The 22,514-nt window shown below is 43.5% G+C and overlaps 1 protein-coding gene across 1 annotated transcript in view; it reads right to left on the bottom strand.

Moving 5' to 3' along the window:
* Window positions 1-22,514, bottom strand: part of CLYBL (citramalyl-CoA lyase) — a 142,171-nt gene that overhangs the window by 3,839 nt on the left and 115,818 nt on the right. Inside the window, exons 5-7 of the mRNA XM_006141555.2 lie at window positions 22,104-22,197; window positions 20,597-20,764; window positions 15,860-15,984 (exon numbers count right to left, since the gene is read on the bottom strand). Coding sequence (XP_006141617.1) covers window positions 15,860-15,984; window positions 20,597-20,764; window positions 22,104-22,197 — 387 coding nt within the window. The remainder of the gene's footprint in view (window positions 1-15,859; window positions 15,985-20,596; window positions 20,765-22,103; window positions 22,198-22,514) is intronic.

A 22,514-nucleotide genomic window follows, 5' to 3' on the forward strand; every position in this document is an offset into this window, starting at 1 on the left:
AAAACACTTCCTGTAGTTTTTTTACCACAAGGAGATCTCTTTCTTCTATGACGGCAGATTTCGCTGGATTTCCTTTATTAAGCTTAGGGTGGAAAACAAAATGTAGCATTTTTAGTTTCCTTTATCTCTGCAAATTGACTTTTTTTTTTTTTTTTGAGAAGTTTTTGCTATAGGGCGCGTGCGCTCGCCAGACAGACGGAGAGAGACAGAGAGACAGAAAGCAAGAAGTCATCCCCCGGGGGGATGGTCACGCCGCAATCCCTTCTCCTCCATTCTCCTCTCAGGATCTTGGGCATGCACGGGGGTAAGGTAGGCAGTGCAGTGACTCCAGCTTTCCAGACCCAGGAGTTCTCCACGGGGAGAACCTGACTTTCCACCGGATGGCGAAAAGTGGCGGTGGGGGGTGACGTCGGCGATGACAGAGGTTGTCGCATCTGCAGGCAACGTTCATGCGTGTTGTACTTCTGGCACTGAGCACTTGAGGATCTTTTCTCTAGAGTCCTACGAAAGTAATTTCTAGAAACCACAAATTCATCTCATTCCTGCCCTCCTCACGTTGTTCTCAAGTAACTTCTTCGGGCATTCAGGGAGTGCTCTCTGGCATACTCTGATGAGGGTGTTGGCAGTGATTCCCTGGGAGAGGGAGCGCCCTGCTGGCCTGGGTGATAGTATGTACAGCTGTTGGAGTCTTTCTGTCGCAGGGTGTCACTTTTTTCCTGTGTGGTACTCGGTCTTCCACTCAGTCAATAATGACCTCACAGTTTGCAGAGAATCCCCAAAACTTCTGGTGGGTGTTGGCCACTGTTGGGTTTCTCTGCAGGACACGGGTGTGGCCACTGGTTGCTGCTATCGCCCAGCTCCAGCCATGACCTCCATGAGATGACTCTTCCCTCTGGAAAGGGGACGACGGAGCTCCTGCAGACCCTCCTGGGCACACTTCTGTCTACTTTCTTCCCTGTTCTTGCCTATCTCACCTGAAGAGTCACCAGACAGGACTGGGGATGGATCTGGTTCCCTCACGACTTGGTCATGACCAAATCTGGTCCATTTCAGGGGTATCTGGGGGAAAATTTCCGGGTGTTTTTTTTTTTTTTTTTTGCAGAGCTGTATTTCCCACTTGAGGTCATGCTGCCATCTTTTTAAAAAAGTATTATTTATTATTTTAAATTTGCTCTAGGGCACATGCACTTACCATAGAGAGACAATGAGAGAGACAGAGAAAGTGAAAAAACAAGCTGCCAGGTCTGGGACTCAAACCGCAGTCAGCCATGTGGGAGTCCAGTGCCCCAACCACCATGCCACCTGCTGGCTCCATGCTATCATCTTTTGAAAACAGGTCTGATGGTCAGCCATTTGCTAACGCCCACATTGGCTTCCTCTGCACTTACAGAATCAAGCACAATCTCCACAGCAGGGACTCCACATCTCCCCACGCCACGCCCAGGCCTCGGCCCTCTCAACCTCTTCTCCTGGCAGTTCCTCAAGGCCCCTGTCCCCACAATGCCTGCAACATAACATGCACACCTCTGCCTGTGTCTGTCCTGTCTGCCAAGGTCCTCCCGAAGCTGAGATGTCAGAAGAGGTCCCCTCAGTGGAGCCTTTCTAGGCCTACCTGGTGGGACTCACCTCTGCCTTCCTTTCCCCATCCTGCCCTGTCCCTCTCTGTGGCGACCATCGGTTTTCGTCGCTGTCTTCCTCAGTGTGCTGTGGGGCCCTGAGTGTGGTCCGAGGCCCTCAGATCTTTGAATCTCCTGACCCAGCACCTCTAGGCCAAGAAGGAGCTCTGTGAATGCTGACCCACTGGGATGAGAAAGACCAGATGGAGGCCAAGCAAGCGGGCCAACACCGACTCGGCTGAGCAGGAAGACGCGGGTCCATAGTTGGAGATTTGGGTCATTTTTTCTCCCCTTTATTTTCTGACCCTAGGAAGGGACCATGGTTGTCTGAGCAAAGCCTGGTATTTTACCTGATTGCTGAGTCTCTGAAGCCCCGGACATGTGCAATGGGTTCCACCCCTGCTGTCCCGGGACCCTGCTCCCCCTGCCCCATGGAGATATGCAGGACCCCGGCCCACGAGTGTGGTCATCAGCTGGTTGCTGTCCCCCAGGCCTGAGGAGCTTGCTGTGGGCCCAGCATGCGTCAGACACTGGGGCTTCCTGTAGCATGTGCCAGGCAGATCTCAGAGAGCTTCCTGTTGAATGCGGAAGATATTAATCAAACATATAGAAATTGTTATGACAAAAAGTTCATAGGAAAGTGGAATTAAAGTGCAAATTTATTTTGGTGCAAAGAAAAGAAACCCATGCATAGTTTTTTCATGATACGCATTTCCATTTTGAAGACCCCTCGTCACCACTTATAAGCAAGTATGCTTGAACAGCAGGACAGCGGGTGGCAGGGGAGCGTTTCACAGGCCCTGACCTGGTCCGCTTGGCTTCCTTAGGGAGTGCTGGTTAAACTGAGAGGGGAAGGGTGAGTGGCAGCTGATCAGGGGGCAGGGGCAGGAGGAGGGACCAAAGAGAGACCAGGGGATGTGAGCCTTCCTGGTGGAAGTCGGGGCCCAAGCTAGGTGACCGGGGAGGGAGAATGAGATGAGGGGATGGTTGGCATCACCCGGGTCACTTCTCTCCCATGTCTGCATGTGCCTTCCTGTGCCCTGGTCTAGAATATTCTCTGGCCAGTGGGCCAACCGTCTGGCCTCTGGTAGGACACAGTGGCTGAGAACTCACAGTGTTGGGTTGGAGTGGCTGGCTCCCTCACATGGCTCAATAGCTAAGGTCTAGGCGAGCATGACAGTTCACAGAGCTACCGAGAGAAGGGGCCGCTGCGCGGCGTGTGTGTGGGGGAGTCAGGGTAGGAAGGTCATGGTGGCAAACCACGTCTGGTGAGTGGGGAGCTGGGAGCTGCACACACGGGAGCCTGGGGGAGTGCTATTTGTTCTTCAGGGCCTCTGTGTCTCTGCAGTCTCCACAGAAAGGAGCACAGTGCGATACTGGATTTTTCTGTGGATCCACGGTGAGAGGGTTTCTCAAGGGCCTCAGGAGATGGAGTCTGATCTAGCCTACATTAAAGCAATCTGGGAGAGGCGTCACATTACAGGTAGAATACTGGTTCTAGAATGCTCTGTAGCTGCCTGTTTCCTGCTAACAGGCACTGGGTCTCTGCTATGGATAGGTGGAGCCAAACTGAACCCTGGGATTCCTCTGACCCTGCTGCATGCCCAAGGGACGCAGACTTGCTCTTAGATCCTCTCTCTCACGCTGAGGTGGGAAGCTGAACCATCCATTTCCTGTCCTTCCTTCTGGCATTTTCTCTCTGTTGAGAAACAGGGGTGGTCTGGGGATCCCACCAGGGCAAAGCTGGGAGCTGGCCCACACCAGTCCAGCCTCGCATCTGAGAGGAACCATCCAGGATGGATCAACTCGGCCTTGCTCAGTCTGGCCTGACAGCACTGGCTCTCTGGGTGCCTGGGGAGGGCAGGGCCGAAGGATGGAATTTTTCCGATTCCCCTTAGCAACTGTAGCTTATACTCAATTGCAGTCCTCAACAAGTCCTAGAATAATAGTTTCTAAACTGAAAATTGGAGGAGGGTAATATTGGAAAGACCCATTACACACCCACACACAAAGGAAGTTTCATTTGATAGTACTTTATACTATTACAAATTACTATCAAAGGGGGTTGGCCCTGTGGCTAAGGGTTAAGGGAGTCATATTCCACATGGCTGACCCACTGTTTGAATCCTGTCCATCCTGTCCCCAGGGGCTTGAAAAACATGCTGGGCATGTGTGTGTGCCCCAGATCCAAACAGGACAGTGAAAGGGAAAGGAATTACAGTGTGACCACACCCCAGTGGGGTGCTTTCTTCCTCTCTGTCTCTCTCTAGTGCACACACATGCCCTTTAATTAAAAAAAATGTAGCTAGATGCACTCGTACATATCAAAACATTGCCTTACTTGTAGTAAGGAAGGCAGGATCCTGTCAGTATTACAGATGGGAAAACTGGGGTTCAATATTAGCTAATAGTTTAAGGAACTTATGAGAAGGAGAAAACCAGATTCTAGGGCTTTTCACCCCGGATCCTAAATTTCTGCCATGAATTAGTATAACCCTAAATATGACTGATAACTGTGATACCAGAGAATGATAATAGAGAAAGTTAAACATTAAGAAATTTTAATATACATTTATTTTGTATATGTAAGAGGTCTTTAAAAAATTTGGGAACCAGCAGTTAGCGTAATGGCTATGTCGCTGGACTCCCACGTAGTCGACCGCGGTTCACGTCCCGGACCCGGTGGCTTAAAACTCATGCCGGGCGCGTGTGCGTGCGTGCCCAAGATCCCGAGAGGAGAATGGAGGAGAAGGGATTGCGGCGTGACCATCCCCTCTGGGGGGTGATTTCTCGCTTTCTGTCTCTATGTCTCTCTCTGTCTGTCTGGCGAGCGCACACGCCCTATAGCGAAAATCTCTCCAAAAAAAAAAAAAATTCATGAAAGATACATATTGTAAAAAAAAAAACAAAAACAAAAACAAAACCATGCATGGATTTCAAGCTTTTTGGAAAAGCAAACTTGCACTTAAATTCCACTGTCCATGAACTTTTGGGAGTATCTTAATACTACATATTAGCTCATCATTTTTGTATAGGAATACAGAGAAAAAAATATATCATAACTTTAATGACAACTCAATATTTAAAATTTTTATTTTGATGTAATTTATAAAAAGTAACTAGCATATCTAAACCATTATTTCAGAGATACGACTTAGGAGGAAGCTGGAACAAATGACAATATGTAGGTAATGTGTACGTAAGCAAATTTGTGAAAAAGAAATTGTACCAATGAAATTGGGAGAAACTGGAATAAAATATGCTTTTATACGTGTCTTAAACTTGTACGTTCAAAGCTCTTACTACAATTATTATATTTGAAATACTAAAATCCAATAATGATATGTGAGTGATACTTTAAATCTTAAAAACACCCAAAGCATTTGTTAAAAGAACTAAGGGATGGGACCAGCAGTTGGAGTAATGGCTTTGTCGCTGGACTCACAGGTAGTCGACAGCAGTTCGGGTCCTGGACCCAATGGCTTAAACTACGCCAGGCGCGTGTGCGTGTGTGCCCAAGATCTCGAGAGGAGAATGGAGAAGGGATTGCGGCGTAGCCATCCCCCCTGGGGGGAGATTTCTTGCTTTCTGTCTCTCTGTCTCTCTCTGTCTTTCTGGCAAGGTTTTGCTCTATAGCAAAAACCTCTTCAAAAAAAAAAAAGAACTGGGACCAGCAGGTGGTGTGGTGGTTAAGACGTTGGACACTCCCACATGGCCAACCATGGTTGGAGTCCTGGACCTGGTGGCTTACTTTCTCACATTCTCTTTCTCTCTCTGTGTCTCTCTCTGGTCAAATTAAAAATAAATGAATGAATAAATAAAAATAAACAATTGAAAAAAAAAAAAAGAACTAAGGGCGGTGACATTTGGGTCCTGGATATATTTCCGAATATCGGAAACTCTTTGTTTTATGGATAAACACCTTTAAAACTTGTCATAAAGATAGGGAAAAAAAAAAGCTGGGGCTGGCAGGCGGCGTGGTGGTCAAGGGAGCTGGATTCCCACATGGCTGATTGTGGTTTGAGTCCTGGACCTGGCAGCTTGCTTTCTGTTTCCCTCTCTCTGTCTGTCCCTCTCTGGTCAGATTAAAATAAGTAGATAAAGTTAAATAAAATAATTCTTTAAAAAAAGAAGACTATTAGTGGGCTGGCAGGTGGTGTGGAGGTTAAAGCGGCTGGATCCCACAAAGCTGACTCTGCGGTTCGAGTCCTGGACCTGGCAGCTTGAAAATCACTCCAGGTTCATGTGTGCGCATGCCCAAATCACAAGAGAAGATGGAGGAGGGGTTGAAGGGGTGGTCACCACCACTGAGGCGGGGGGGGGGGATTTCTCACATTCCCTCTGTCTCTCTTCGGAGAGTGTACTTGCCCTATGGCAAATCTTAAAAGGTTAAAAAAAAAGGGGGGGAAAAATGACTGAAGAACTGAGCAATAGAAAAAATGTTTGCTTTCTTTCCTGTGTGAGCCACTGCAAAGACTCAGCCTCAGTTTCTTCATCTGTAAAATGGGGATGACAACTTTCCTGGTAGGGTTGTTGTGAGGATAAAGTAATATAGGCAGCGGCCTTTCACCTAACGGGCTCTCAGTAAATGGGAGCTGTAATTGTTACCACCACTCTCACTACTGTCACCGCCGCTGTGACCATGGCTGTCAAGACTGCTGTCACACCACAGCCAATACCATGATCCCCACCCGCAATACAGGTACCACGGGCAGTACCACCATGAGTACCGTTTCTGCGGTTACTGTTCTTGTTAGCGAGCTTGCTTATTTCCATATATCACAGATAGGCCCAGTGAGAAGCACAGCATTGGAATTATAGCAGGATTTTAAGATTTCAGAATTCCTTTGAGAGCTTCAAGAGCTTGAGAGACAAAGGCGTTTTTGAAAACGTAATGAGCAGAGACAGACTCCTGCCTGAAGCTCCCTGCCCTGACTAAACTCTTTTAAGTCATAGATCTAATGATCTGTTTACGAAACTAGACAAAGAGGCCAGCCAGTGGTGTGGTGAAGGCAGCTGGATGGTACATGGTTGACTGGGAGGTTCAAGCCCCAGACCCAGAGGCTTGAAAATACACTGGGCACGTGTGCATACAAAACCCCAAGAAGAGAATGGAGAAAGAATTGTGGTGTGGCCATCTCCCCTGGGGGTGCTCGCTCATTCCTACTCCCCATTTGTCTTGGGTGGGCACACGTGCCCTATAGCAAAAGTTAAAACAAGAAAACTGAAGTAGATTCAGGAGTGCTATTTACTTGGCAGAACATCAGTAGGAAAACAAATGAATTTAAAAGAATTATAAGACGTGGGAACCAGCAGTTAGCGTAATGGCTATGTCGCTGGACTCCCCAGTAGTCAACCATGGTTCCTGTCCCGGACCCGGTGGCTTAAAACTCATGCCGGGCGCATGTGCATGCGTGCACAAGATCCCGAGAGGGGAATGGAGGAGAAGGGATTGCGGCGTGACCATCTCCCCTGGGGGGTGATTTCTCGCTTTCTGTCTGTCTCTCTCTGTCAAGTGCACGCGTCCTATAGTGAAAAAAAAAAAAAAAGAATTATAAAACATAGACCATCAGTTGGAGGAGGGGCTAGCCAAGCACAGTGATCTGAAACTGAGTCCTGGCTGGTGGTGGAGGAGGTGCCAAAATAGGGCAAATCTGGTGGGAGCTGGGACAGGAAAGGGAACAGGGGTAGCAAAGGCGAATGGCCAGATATGTTGGTTAAAAAGGAAGAAATTTCTTGGAATGTGGAAATTGAGGGTTGTAAAATGAATAAGCAGCATTCGTATTTTGTTTTTTTCAAATGGAAACATAGAAGCCTTTAGCTCTTGGAACCAGTAGGTGGCGTGGTGGTTAAGGCGCTGTACAATCCCACATGGCTGACCACGGTTTGAGTCCTGGACGTGGTGGCTTGCTTGCTTTCTCACTTTCTCTCCCTTTCTCTGTGTGTGTGTGTGTGTGTGTGTGTGTGTGTGTGTGTGTGTGTCTGGTCAAATTAAAATAAATGAATGAATAAATAAAATTAAATAAATAATAATTTTTAAAAAGAGAAGTCTCTCTCAAAAAAACAAACAAACAAACAAACAACTCAGGCAGAATGCTCACGTAGAAGTAGACAAGTCTTTGTCTTAACTCTCTTGACAAGCAAGTCTGGAAAAATCAAGCCGCTTATGATACACCACATGAAAGCCAGCTACTGAGGTGCAAACGGCTGCATTGCAAAGCATCTTGAACTCCAAAGACGTTTCCAGCCATTCAACTTAATTTGCATGGTAGTTTTTGGGGGGCTTTCTTTAGCTATGATTTGTATACCATAAAATTCACTCACAGGAAGTGCGTAATTTGTTGATTTTTAAGTAATTATATAGAGTCCTACAACTATTTTCATCTCCATCTCAGATTTCTTTTCCGAGGAGATAATAAATACCATGATTATAGCAGTTTGCAGCTAAGATTGATAATGCTAAACGCCTTCTATGTTATAGGCTATAGGCTAATTCTTTCTTTGGAGGACACATCTCGGTACGATTGATAAACAATAGTGAATGAACAAAATTGCTCTCAATGTTCTAGAAGGCAGCTGAAGGTCGGTAACCTATAACTGTTAGAAGTCCTCCCAGTCATTTCTTTCTTTCTTTTTTTAGAGGAATTATTTAATTCCATTTGCTATAATTATTTTTTAATTTGATCAGACAGAGACAGAGAGTGAGAGAGAGAATGGGAAAGTGAGAAAGTAAGCTGCCAGGTCCAGGACTTGAACTGTGGTCAGCCATGTGGGAATCCAGCACCTTTAACCGCCATGCCACCTGCCGGCCCCAGCCCCAGTAATTTCTTCTCAGCACTGTCGGAAATCTGGAAAGCAGTTGCTAAAGAGTATTTACTAACTGTGTTACATGGTCCTTACTTCTGTCTGAGCTGCTGCGGGATGTAGATGACACGGTAGACAGGATTCTTTATTCTGTAGGTGATGGTAAGAAAGTGCTCATGGGGACCAGCAAGTGGCCTGGTGGTTAAGACGCTGGACGCTTCCACATGGTCAACCACGGTTCAAGTCTGGACCTGGTGGCTTGTTTTCTCACTTTCTCATTCTTTCTCTCTCTCTCTCTCTCTGTGTGTGTGTGTGTGTGTGTGTGTGTGTGTGTGTGTGTCTGGTCAAATTTAAAAAATGAATGAATGAGGGACCAGCAGTTGGCGTAATGGCTATGTTGCTGGACTCTCACGTAGTCGACTGCGGTTTGAGTCCCGGACTCGGTGGCTTAAACTCACGCCAGGCGCGTGTGCATGCATGCCCAAGATCCCAAGAGGAGAATGGAAGAGAAGGGATTGCGGCGTGGCCATCCCCCCTGGGGGGTGATTTCTCGCTTTTTGTCTCTATGTCTCTCTCTGTCTGGTGAGCTCATGCACCCTATAGCAAAAAACTCTACAGAAAAAAAAAAGAATGAATGAATAAAATTAAATTAAATAATTAAAAGAAAAAAAAAGAAAGTGCTCACTTTTTCCCCCTCACTAAAACCCACTAACCTGAGGGGTAAAAAAACAGGGAATTATAGAAAGGCTTGCTTTGTATTTTTAATACAATAAAGATGTTATTTACCTACTTTCAACATAAAAAGTGACAAAATTCTTTAATAAATATGACAAAAATGTAAGGAACGCTCTGAACTTCTCGATTATCATCGGTTGAAGGAGAGAGGGGAAGGGACAGTGGTGGAGTATGGAGATGAACTGGTGAGAAAGACAGAGAAAGAAAAGGGGAAACAACCATGTAATGGAAAATGAGGGGAGACCAGGACAGACATGTACAGGAACAGACACAGACCCTACATCTCAAGAGACAGAGATACAGTGAGAGGAAAAGAGCCAGAAAGGTGTCTGAGGGGAGACAAATCCTTCACCTGGCCCTCACTGTTAAAGACGTGGAAAGCATGGTGTGTGTGTGTGTGTGTGTGTGTGTGCACTACCACAGGTGTCACTGGAACATGATACCCTTTGAGTGAGGTGACACTCCGCTTTGGGCTAGATAAGGCCTCTTTGCCCGACTCCCCAGCTGGGCTCTGGAAGTGTCCAACCTCCCTTGGGAGACTGAATGAATGGCAACTGACAACACAGAATGGGGTTGCAGCGAACAGAGCCCGCGCATCCTCCCGGGGCAGGGTGTGGGGACAAGTGCAGGCAGAACGGAGGGGGGAGCCAATGGGGGCTGCCAGCCAAGGATGCCAGGAAAGACACGTGGGTGCGTCTGCTCTCTTCCCCATCAGCATCTGCTCTTGTTCAAAAAGGATGCGAACGTGAAGCACCCAGACCACACTTCCACTGTGACTGAACACGTGTAAGGCTGTACCCAGTCGTGGCCACGAGTGAGGGTGACCCAACTGAAACCACAGCAAGACTCTGTTCAGATTCTGTCGCTAGTGTAGATATTTTGTGTAACCACTTGGAACCATGTTTATCTCTTTGCAAACTCTGTCCTGAATTCTGGTCACAGTTCTGTCACCCCCTTGGCCATGAATGACACTGGGCAACTTCTGAACCCTTGCTGGTTTTCCGGGTAGTAAGTTGTAAACTGAAGGGATCTGACCAGAGGATTTTGGAGACTCTGTCCAGCTAAAAGAATATTTTCAAAACTCAGAATTGAGAAAAAGAAATCCTGAAATATATAAGCCAGAGTAAAAAGTATTTTGATCACAGTATTTTTAAATGCGTTATAAATTAAGGATGAAGTAAACAATTTAAGCAGTTACCAGATTGAACCTACAGAAAAATCTCTTGTCCCCTAATACAGAACCAGCCTTTTGCCACTACAAAAAAAGGTGACATGGGATATGATTCGCACTAGAAAGCCATTAGCACGCTTTACATGTTTACAAATCTGCATTGGCAATTTGCTGTTAATCAAACCAAGTTTCATGTCATATTGGCAGGCTCTCAGCTTTTTAACGAACTGGACTTTTTAAAGTCGAAATTACAACACACAGTTCAGAAGCTATAAATGAACAGGGTAATAAAGGGAGAAATGCAGTTCCTAAGGATGTCGAATATTCATCACTACGCGCCTTCATCTTCCATTTTCACTAGAAGCCACTCCGTTCTGATTTCCGAGTTCTTGCTCACACATAAAGGGGAGGCCGTGGGTGGCGGGTGTGCTTGGGTGCGGGAGGACACGCTGTCGTCTATTAGTGGCATCAACCCTTTCACTTGACAAAGACAACAACCAAATCTTTAGATGGTTTATTTGATCTGCGTGAAAGAGTGGCAGTGGGATTTCTGGCACTTGAATAAGCGGAAACAATATTTTTGGCTGGAGAGACTTCTCCTGAGTTCTCTCAGGGAGCCTTCTAGAAGGCCATCTGGACCAAACCGTATTTCTTTTGTAAAGCCCTCCACTTGGAAACACAAATAAAAGGTGTGTGAACTGCCACCAGATAGCTATGAAAATTTGGTTTCAATATTTGGGTGGGAGGATTTGTTATTTTTCGTAAGTTTTCTAGGTGAAAAGATGTACATGGAGAAAAAGCTCATTTTTCTATCCTTATGAAGAGCTAACTTTGTCATTTATATTCCAGGAAAGCATGTACTTACTAATGTAAACTTACTAATTTTCACCATTGTTCTCACAGTGAAATTAGGATATTTCTGTGGTGTGTGATATTTACAATCGTCAGGTAGTGACCTTCTTTTTGACTTTTATAACTGTTAGTTGAATATAGATTTTAAAGATGAACAATTCCCCTTCCTGGGTTTTTAGTCAGCTTGTGAAAGTATAATGAATAAAAACATTGAAAAGATAAGTTAAATTCTTCTAAAACCATCTAAAGCATTTATAGCAATGATATGAATAAAATAGAATTTTTGGAAAACTGAAAAATGGGTGAAAAAAGTCATGCTTCTACCCAGATATCACAGAAATATAACTATTCGACCAAAGTACCCTTACAAATCGATCACATGTTATATTTTGCTATTCCTTCACATTTTTCTGTTAGAATGTCCATTTGGGAAAAGAAGGATAACTCCTTACATTAAAGTTTCCTGTGATTAGTGATTGTTTATAAAAAATTGTTTCCTTTCCCTGCCATATTTGCCTAAGACGTGATGAATATAAAGAGGAGGCATTTAGCATAAAATTTGTAATACAGAAAAAAGTGAAAAATACATCATCATATGTACTTGAAAGAACATATATTACATAAATATGTATGTTATCTGTGTTTATTTATATACAAATTAGTTCCCATTAATATTAACTAAGTATTTGCTTGAGATAGTTTTCATTTCAATTATCCAATTTTCATACTGTAAAAAAATTTAAGTTACTTAAAAAAGAACTGTGAAAATCATGCTTTTTAAATGGGCAATACTAAATTTGGTTTTGAATGGAGAATTTTCAAATATTATTAGAATCACCGTTATGAAAAATGACGTAAAAGCAGAATTAACATTTAACACAACCCTTTATAAATTTCAAACAACCCACACGGAAATGATTCATCCTAGCTAAAATATTTTACAAATAATTTGAAGCTAAAATGAGTAATGACATGCAGGTAGTATCTCAAAAAACATTTTTCTAGAAGGATGGAAGCAAGAAACTGATTAGTATTATGGAAGGATCCTTCACGACTGATGTCAGCCAAATTACAAATATTTTAGCCTATGGGAATTAAAATAGGAGCATATATTAGAAATGTAGAATGTTTAAACTTGGCAGTCAACAGATTTCCATGAGAAAAGATAACCCGGAGTCTCTAATGTCAGTCTGTACTCTAATTCTTAGTAGTGAGGACTATCTTGCCAGGCAGAATTCTTTAGCCTGAAAATGCATTTTCAGTGTCTAGAAATGAAGCGTCTATGTAGATTATATGAGCTGATTATTAGTGTTATTATTTTACTTCATAGTGTTTTTCACTAGATATATATAACACTAAAGGTATCAAACTTTATTTCCTTAGGACTTCTAATTAAAATTTTGAAAAATCCCATCAAAGACTGAATTCCAACCATTTATTTGCTCCTGTCCTAAGAGGCCCTATGAATTTTGTCACATGGAAAGGACAGGAAGAAAAAGGTAGAACTTTTTATTTTTCAATAACACAAGAAATGATTATAACTATAGAAAACACAAATGGCCCAGCATTAACTGGGAACTTGAGCGATTCCTTTGGAATTTGGAAGAATATAATTTAAGATGGGAACAGGAAGAAGGAGAGAAAAGCAAAGATACATCCGTTTTGCCTTCTTGGGTCATTTCTATTTAAAAGTATTATGTGAATGAAATTTTCACCAGAGGGGAAAAGGTCTTCCAGAGATTTCTGAGGGCCTCACTGGGCCACAGGCCGTCAGTCTCCCATGTTTGGGAGCGTCATCTACGCTCTGGGCGAAATAAGGAGGGCTCCTGTTTTCAACAGCGACTCTCATTCGAAATAAAGCAGATGAGACGCTTGTCAGAAGCAGTACTTTTCACAACGGAGCAACCTATTTCTATGAAATCTTTACAAACAGAACTCACATTATTTAAGCCCCCAAGATCCCCTCAAGACCCAGAGCCACCTACCTGCAGATCCCATTTTTGTGACCAGTCAGTTTACAAGCAAAGTGAAAAAAACCCACACTAACTGCATAAAATAACCATATGTCCCCACTGGAAGCCCCATTACTCGAATCATTTAAACCTTGCTGGACAAAGAACCAGGAGAATTTTGCTGTAGGAAACAAAACTCCACCAACGGGGCAGGAAGAAATGACCTAAGAGCTGGTCTCCCCTTTCTGCTCCAGCGTCTGTGTGTTTCTGTGTGAAGAAAAGCAGACCCGTTGCACCATTGCGAAGGCTCGTGCCCCAACCAGAGGGCATTTCTTAGTAAAACAACCGTTCACAATTTAACATTTAAATTGCCATCATCAAACGGCACAGGCAACTTTGGGACCATTTTTTCTGGGACGACATGCTCAGGACATGATGGAAAGGGGACTGAAATGCCAGGGACAGGATAAGTTTCTGGTCTGACTTTTGTTTAATGGCTACTGAAATGTAGGGGACCCCTCTCACCCCCCACCATGCACAGTGCGGGGTAGCTGTACTGCCGCCGCTCTCGGGGTGGGATGGCAGTGGAAGCGGTGCACCTGGACCAGGCCTCTGCTCTGCTGGTGCCTCAGTGTACCGTGTCAGTAAGAAGTGTTTCTCGGGTGCATCTCCTCAATGGGCACAGGGCACACTGCAGCGATGGAGACCATTCTGCGCCTGTGTGCACAGGCAAGTGTGCACGAGAGGGGAGTGGGTAGAGGCTGAGGTTATTTGTACTAGTGTCTACCAGAGGCTCTTCTCTCTAGGTAGATATCGATGTTTATTCATAAAGGAGGTCTTTTTTTTTTTTTAAGAATTTTTTTTTATGGGAGATGTCTGCACTCACTAGAGAGAAACAGAGACAGAGAGAATGAAAGTGAGAAATCGTCCCCCAAGGGGATGGCCACCCACAATCCCTTTCTCTCCATTTTCCGCCTGGAATTTTGGGTGCATACACACATGCGTCCAGTGTGATTTTCAAGCTACTGGGTCCTGGACTCCAACTGCGGTTGACCATGTGGAAGTCCAGCGTCTTAACCATCCTGCCAGATGCTGACCCTCACGAGGAATCTTGATTTGGGGTTAAGATTTGAAGGCCCGATGGTGGCACAGCAATAAAATGCTATGCTCTGCTAGGCCCACCCACGTTGGAAGGTGCTGGGTTCATGTCTGGAGACCTCGCTAAGTTCGCTAGGCCTGCGTGTGCCCTGACCCAGGGCTGGCTGAGCCTCAGAGTGAATCACAGGCATGGAGGCCCTGTGAGGTGCTGTCTCTCTGTCTCTGTCTCTCTATTTCATTCATGGAAAGAGCAAATAAACCTTAAAAAAGATGTAGGAATGGTCATAAAACATAATGAGCATACTGTCAACTTTAAATATTTTTCTGTGACATACATTGTGTTTCCAGTGGCCACAGTTGATATGAAATCTAAGGATGTTATTTATCATAAAACTGGTCGAAGTCCAAGTTAGACGTTTCAGTGGAACCCATCGTGCCTTTAGAGAGAGGTGTGAGTTTGTGCAGAGATGAACCTGCCTATGTGAGTGTGGGACGTGTGCATGGTCAGGGATGAGGGCAGGCGTCCACAGGGAATGACCCATTTAATATTGTTGCCTACCCCTGCGAGGCCTGGGACCTCCGTGTTCTCACTGCCAGCCGAGAGAGCAGAGGGCTTCTCACACGGATGTCGCAGGCTCACAACTGAACACTGCTTTTTCCTTTCTTTTTCTTTCCTTTTTTCTTTTCCAAATTTTTTCATCCAAGGAGACAGTTTAACATTTAGAACCTCACTGATTTTCAGTATTCTTTTTCCCAAGTAACTGTATAGCCAATATCAAAACTTCACTCCTAGGGAAGTTGCAAGGCTGAGTTTAGCGATTACCTCTAGGACAGATTTACCAAGGCAACTTTTCCTCCTATCCTCTTAAAAAGAGGCAAACGGTCTTATTGCAAATAACCTTTAAGATAATTAACTGACAATGCTGCAACTAGCATAAAATCTTCCTTCAGGCGACACCTAATTTAAGTGTTACTGGCACAAAGTGGAGACAGATTGTGCATTACCACTGCAATATTTACATAGCAGAAACCCACAGAGCAGGAAACGCCGGGCTCAGTGATGCACTAAATTAGGAGCAACCGTGCTCCAGTGTTAATTTGCTTCCCATTCTAGCCAGATCTCAGGTCCAGAAATTGGTACACACACATAGACAACCTCCCACTCTGAAATGACTAAACCAGAGGAGATTTTTGTACTTTTTCCCTCCAAAATGAAAATAACTTGCAATTTATTTCTTTTCTCCACAAGCACCATTTGGTCAAACTGTGTTTATTTCATTACAACTTGCTGTCGCTTTGATCTAAAATTATTTTCATATGAATGCCGCATCGAAGCTATAGAGGAAAACGAAACAGACTTCTCCTGTTTTCTCTAAGGCTGCCAACATATTTTAGGAAAAACATAAAAAGAGAAACTTGAGAGCCAGTTAGTGAAATATTTCAGCACATGAGCAGGGCCAGCTACCTTAAGCAATTTTCTCACTGATCAATGAATGCTGTTCCTTCACCCCCTCCCTTACCCCTGAAATACCATGAGTTTTCTTAAACTGTTCAAACAATATATATCCGGTCATTCTTCCTCACCATCTTTTAAACACCAGTTTCACCCGAGGCATGAACAAAATATTTACCTTTCCTAATCGCTGATGTTCTTTAAAGGCAGCCATCAGTTCTTCGGCCCACTTGATTTTTTCAGGGGACGGAGAAAACTGCTCCTGGACCACGGCGATTTGGTTAGGGTGGATCACCTGTTTACCTGCGAGGAGATGAGCAACATCAGAAGCTCGAGACAAAACACATGCTTCCAGCACACAAGGTCCTGAGTACCTCACATGCTGGATGGTGCAGAACTATTTTAGAACCTGTTTCTAAAAAACACAACACAAAACAGAAGCTGCCATCTGTGGGCTTTTCCAGAAGGCCACAGAAGAACAAATGCGACATTGGACGGAACCGTGTCCCGGATCCTATATACTCGCACTTTTATTACAGGTGGATGGCGCGGGCAGTGCACCGAACAACTGCGTGGGCTGGGACTTTGACGGCTAAGTTCTGCAAATCCGAGTGATTATTTCAAGTTAAAATAGAAGAAAACTTCATGAGAATTCTGAGGTTTTTTTTTTTTTTTTTTTTTTGCTTATGTTATAGGATTATACCACCTTCCATGGTTTCTTTTAGAAGTGGCCTGTTGGTTTTCATAAAGGTTACAGAAACAGATGACGTTACAACTATATTAATATGAAATATTCTTTTCTTTTCCTTTACATAACGTAATGTGTCATTTCTAACCCCTAATAGAAAAATGAATTTTAATGAAAATATTTTCTTCAGTGCAAGGGTGGATTTGAATACCGTGACCTCTAGAATCCTCCACTAAATTTTTTTAAATAAAAAATTATAGAAATTTTCTGTCTCAAATTGTATCTAGATTTCCCCTTTTTACTTGTAGAATGAAGACTAGGCAGAAATCTTTATAGCATCTTGCACACTTCAGCATAAATCTTATCCCTGTAGAAATTACTTCAAATATGGTTTGGGATTTTTTTTTGAAGTTTAAAGATTTTAAATAAAAACATTACATAAAGAATCACAGGACCTGTGAATTCATGCAATTGTTAGAAAAAAACAATTTAACAATTAGGGAAGTGTGGAATCCAATCAGGTCATTAATAAAATGTATGTAATTTAGTGTTATAATAATGATGAGATTATATTTTATTGCATGATAAAGTACTGGATGTGTTTGGTTCTTTAAAACTGAATGTGCACTTAATGGTCATTACCTCTGCTAAATATATTTGCTGGTATATCAGTTTGCTTTGCTTTTGAAGATAGTTGTTTTAACATTTAGCCAGTACAAATTATATCCTTGATGTTTTATACAATGTTAGCTCCTGTTACTGTCATTATTCTAGTCAATAGGAAAAGGAACAATGTTTCAAAAAAAAAAAAAAACCACTTTAGTAGTGTGTCCTGAGGAAGAGTTTAAGTAGATAAATGTAACAATGTCTTTTCTTTATAGTGGCATAATTAAAACGCCCTCAATTGCTGTTTCATTCTTCTCTGTTGACATACTAATAAAACATTACAAATCTATATAAATAAAGATGCTTTAAATTATTTGAGGAATAATTGCTGGAAACAAATGTGAGTGATGACAAGTGTGAGCTTTTCCCAATTTTTCAACAGTGTGGACCGAGATTACATTTAGGTAATCTAATAGCTGTTACGATATTATTAATAAAGGATGTCAGTTCTGGTAGTCATTTCCTACTAATTGTTAGCTCTGAATTTTATAATTTATGTACATAATTTACCCTGATGTGTAAAAAGTCAGATTTCATGGGAACTTTTCAGTATAGGCACTATAATTTGAGGAGCAAATAGCCAGTTAAAACACTGTGAAATTATTGACGGCTCTCAAGTACCTGCATTTTGGTAATGAGTTTAATTTTAAGATATGGATTTGGTCTTAGAAATTGATGAACATTTATACGTAAGTTCTCCTTTGTGGCATCTTATACATTCCAACGACTGTGGAACAGACTTTAATGCCATGTGGGAACGAAGCAACTACTTTATATAGAAGAGATGTTATTGACAAGTTACGGAGAGGGTGCAAAATTGGAAGACATTAAAATTTATGACCATGAAATCCTTTTTACAGTAGCACTTGATATATCGTGCTTTAAATCAATACCTGTCAAGTCTTTTAGGTAACTGTATGATGGTGTCATTTTTGTCTTCTACAAAAGACTGCAAAAGAGAAGAAAACGCAGAGTGCTTCATATTTATAATCTTTCTTCTCAGCATGCTGTACTGGACTAACTGTAATGACTAAGGCAGCTGTTAAAGCTTTATTTCAAGATTGAGTTTGGCTTCCTTTTTATAAAAAAATTCCTAAAGTTCATGGCCATTTAGACAGCCAATGCATTGATTTAAAATCAATCGATGTGCAATGTGACCCTGTGAATGTGACCCTATTCTGCAGAATAGAAACTATAGCCCACTTTTGAGTGTGTGGCTAACTTTTAAAAAACAACTCATTAAAAAAATCTGTATCTTGGGGGACTGGCAGGTGGCATGGTGATTAAGGGCACTGGACTCCCACATGGCCAACTGCAGTTCAAGTCCTGGACCTGGCAGATTGCTCTCTCTCTCTCTCTCTCTCTCTCTATCATTCTGTCCCTCTCTGGGCAAATGAAAATAAATAAATAAATAAAGTTAAATAAAATAATTCTTTAATAAAAAACTATCTCTCTCTCTATTTTTTTTAAGTACAGAAAATCCTTCCAGCATAGATTGGGTCTTCTTAATCAGTTTTATGGATAACTTACTACTTTCACTGGATTTTAAATCTTTCAACTGCCTGCTTCAAATAGGATATGTATCCTTCCTTTTCTTCCTTCCTGTGTGAAGCCCAAGGTATGGCAATTAAATGCCAAATAATCAGGACAAACAGATCCTGAGTGGCATAAAAATACTCGTTGAAAAACACATCTTTAAAAAATACTACAAATAATCTCATATCTTTTAATTACCTTTTATTGGTATGTAGAAATATCATTGGGGCAACAAAGACCTTCTCTCTAAAAATTGCAAAATGGCTCTGGAGTGTGGCTCCTGGGTTTGCATCTCGGCCACTTGAATGTAGACTGGGCACTGTGCCTTCCCTGCCTCCCGCTTCCCCCTGCTTCCATTTTTTTGTGATGTGATGCTCCCTGGTGTGGAGAAACAATGGTGCCAGGCCCAGGAGCTCTGCGTGCGGAGCTGGGCACAGTCTAAAATCTAAACCTGATTTGAAAGAGCGTGTCTTCTGATTGAATTAGGGACCAATTTAATTCAGTCCTGGATCTTGGAGAAACTCTTGAGCCCCTGTAGAAGTTCCGGAGCGAACGTTTTACCCCAGAGGAGGCTCAGGAAACCCAGGCTGTGCCTAGCGGTGGCCAGGGAGGCTGGTGTCACTGTGTGCTATTTTTTCATCGAATTAGTTCCCATTTCAGAGCAACATCTGGCTGTCTGGCAGTCAGTGCTACGCTGCTTGGGCCAGCAACATCAGGGTCTATTAGACAGATTTCATGGAGTTTTCCTCCAACTTTTCCATTTGGGCCACATCCTAACCAGTCATTGGCAAGAGGCAGGAGCAAGCCAAGCCTCCGGGGTGGGAGAGGGACTCCTTTCTCAATCACTAGTAAACGTAGGGAGGACTGATTTACCAAGAGCTCAGAGACTTGAAAAGATATCCGTAAGGGATCCCTAGTTATTGATTCGTTCAGAAAACGGGGAATCGTATTCTAGCTTTTCATGTTAAAAATAGAACCAATGCCAGAACTTTATTTCATTGTAATATAATACTTTGCTTAAGTCTTTCCATCTTATTGGAAATTAAATCACCAGCCCTTACGATAGCATTTACAACTAAGGGCACTGGATGAAATGCCTCTCTCAGTAACCCCTCACTGGACGGATCGCAAAGGTATTTATAAGAGGATATGAGGATGCTTGTCTTCCTTACTAGTTGGCTACATTTCTGATATAAATATTCTTAGACCTTCTGATACAAGAACAAATAAGAACGAAAGAGCTTATAGTATTGTTTTCCATGTCGTGTGTGTGTGTGTGTGTGTGAGTGTGTGTGTGTGCGCACTCGCATAACTGCATGTGTGTGTGTAGAATCCTTTGGTGAGTTTTTTGTTTTTTTTTTTTTTAAGATTTCTGTTGCAAAAAAAAAAAAAAAAAAAAAGCAAAAAAAACAATGTTTAGTTCCTCCCCTGGCTCATGGAGAGCTGAGTGCTCAGACATACTAGCTGAGATTCCTGCCAGCACCCCAGTCTAGACTGCAAGGGACCTGCTGCTCTTAGCACCCGCTGCCGCCCACAGGTGTCACCAGGTGCAGACACTTACGGGGAGGCCATGAGCGAGGAGGGGCGTGAAGCAGCAGCAGAACAGAAAGTGGTCGTGAGTGAAAAAACAAATCAAAGATATCACCAGTTTTTGTGTTTTTTTTCCCCAGAAAGGATATTTTAGGAAATTTTCTTCTACCTCTCATTCCAACTTCATACAGCAGTTCACTCCAAACACTTTGAGAACAGCCTCCTCCCTTCCCTCACATCAGCCAAAAGGACCACAAGGCACTAAGAGGATAGGGAAAATTAACACGGAGAGAAAAAATGAAACCATTTCCTTTTGGACTTGCAGAAAGAAACCTGACTGACTGTTTGCAGGCTGCGTCCTGCGTGGCGTTGCAATGTTTCAGTCGTGGACTGAGTACAGGGTGACAGCACCGGGGACAGTAACTTCTGGTTACTGCCCTTTCCTGGCGTGCTCGCTGCTCTGGACGTGGCCTTCTAAGAGAGCAAGCATCTTACCCGTGAAGCCCATGGCGGCCCCTTCTCTGGACTGTCTAAGGAGACCGTCTCCATCCCGGAAGTCGATGTACACCAGGTCGATAGCTTGCAGCCCAAAGGCCTTCGCGGTGACAACAATCTTTTGTCGGGCGTACAGAAGGTCCTGCGTGTCTTTACTACTTGTTGCACCTAGAAACGGGGTGTTGACAGAAAAAGGGGGCTTTAACTCTGGAAACCAAACTCAGACATTTAGCATAAAAACTCTGCGTGTAAAGGCATCTGTCTGCCTGGAAACTGCTCCCCAGCAAAAGAATCACTCAGTATTGACAAGAGAGGGGTGAGGGGGGCAAAATTAAATTGGCTAAATGTGGTTTCAATGTCTACTTAACCGGCGAGGTGCCCTTCAATAGTTACTTCTACATGTATTCGGTAAAGGTGCCCTCCCCGTTTCAGGGGGTAGACTCAGGGTCACAAGTGACTCCTGCAGGATTTTTTTTTCTTCTTGTCACTGCTCAGAAACAGTCCAAAGACAGTGGGACAAAAGATGGGCCGGGCAAGGAAACGGTTAACTTCTCACAAGGCGCCCGTGCCATGCTGTGGCCTGTCCTCCTGAGGCTTCGTACTTCCACACTTCAGCCTCAGCCTCGGGGCTTGGAGGGAGACCTTGGGGCAACGGGAGGACACCTGTTTCGAGAGAGGCAGGAAGTGTCCTTTGCCTCCTGTGCCCTGCTGAGCGATCAGGTGCACACAAGTCCCCGGATGGGCTGATACTAAATTCTGCTTTCACCTTGCAGTGTCGACGAGTCGAGTCGACAAGGATGAGGGAGTGGAGGGCGGCAGTGTTTCTATTTGGACCACGACACTACTGCTCAGGGGGAGGGCCTGTCTTCGGGTCACTGGGACCATAGTTCTGAAAATGCTGTCTGTGGCCTTGGCCTCTTTTCTAGATGCCCTCCCAGCCTCTGATTACACCGTCCCCCCCAAGACTGGAAGCACAGGGCTGGAGGGGACTGAAGACAGTGAAAACTGGCCCCGTGTCTCAGTTCATAGGTAATAGCAGGAGTTCTGAAATATATTTTAAAAGACATTCAAGATCTATTTTAAATGACAGTTACGTACTACATTTAACGTAGAAAACAATCCATTAAGGTGAATGTGAAATTGATTTACATTTGTGTTGGAAGCTTAGACTGACATGAAAACAGAATCTGTATTATTTGAGGTTGTCCCCATAATATATTTATTAGGGGCCAAGGCGACGCTGTATGTTCCTGTCCACACCTGAGGCTGCCACAGGCTTTTCATCAGTTTTTGTATGGATAAACCAAAGTAATGATGCAGTGTCCTGGAAGCTGGACAGCTATGAGGAGCCCTACGTTACTAGGAAGGGTTATCCATTCCATTGTCTTGGACAACTACTGCCACGGTTGGCAAGTACACATTGTCATGTAAATGCCCATTCGGGAGAGGCAAAGAAAAACATACACGCACACGCGCACACGCAGACGCACAGAGGGGTCTTTGGTACCTATGCTGGCCCGAAAGTCTTCTCCTCCAAAAACAACTGCATCAAGAAATAGGCCGACTTGAGGCCCGACCTTCAAGGTTTCCTCACACACAGCCTGAAAAAAGAACAGAGCAGGGGCCAGTCTCAGAATCGTGTGCACCGGAAGAGAAGTGGCAGGCCACAGATCCGCCCGATTCCCACCAGGTTGGCTGACAGCAGTCCTAAAAATGCAGCCAAATTGACCCCTTTCAAAAGATGGTGACTATCATCCAGGTTAGGTATATTGTATATATTAACATGGCTTAATTGATTATATCAATATAACTATTACTATACATGAATATAATTATAATGCTCAAATTGTAGTTCATCCATTTCGAGGGAAATTGAGTTAACTCATTTTGTACTGTAAGTTATTTATATTTTTCCAAA

This window comes from Tupaia chinensis, unplaced genomic scaffold (assembly GCF_000334495.1).
Source record: "Tupaia chinensis unplaced genomic scaffold, TupChi_1.0 Scaffold000057_1, whole genome shotgun sequence".
NCBI lineage: Eukaryota > Metazoa > Chordata > Mammalia > Scandentia > Tupaiidae > Tupaia > Tupaia belangeri.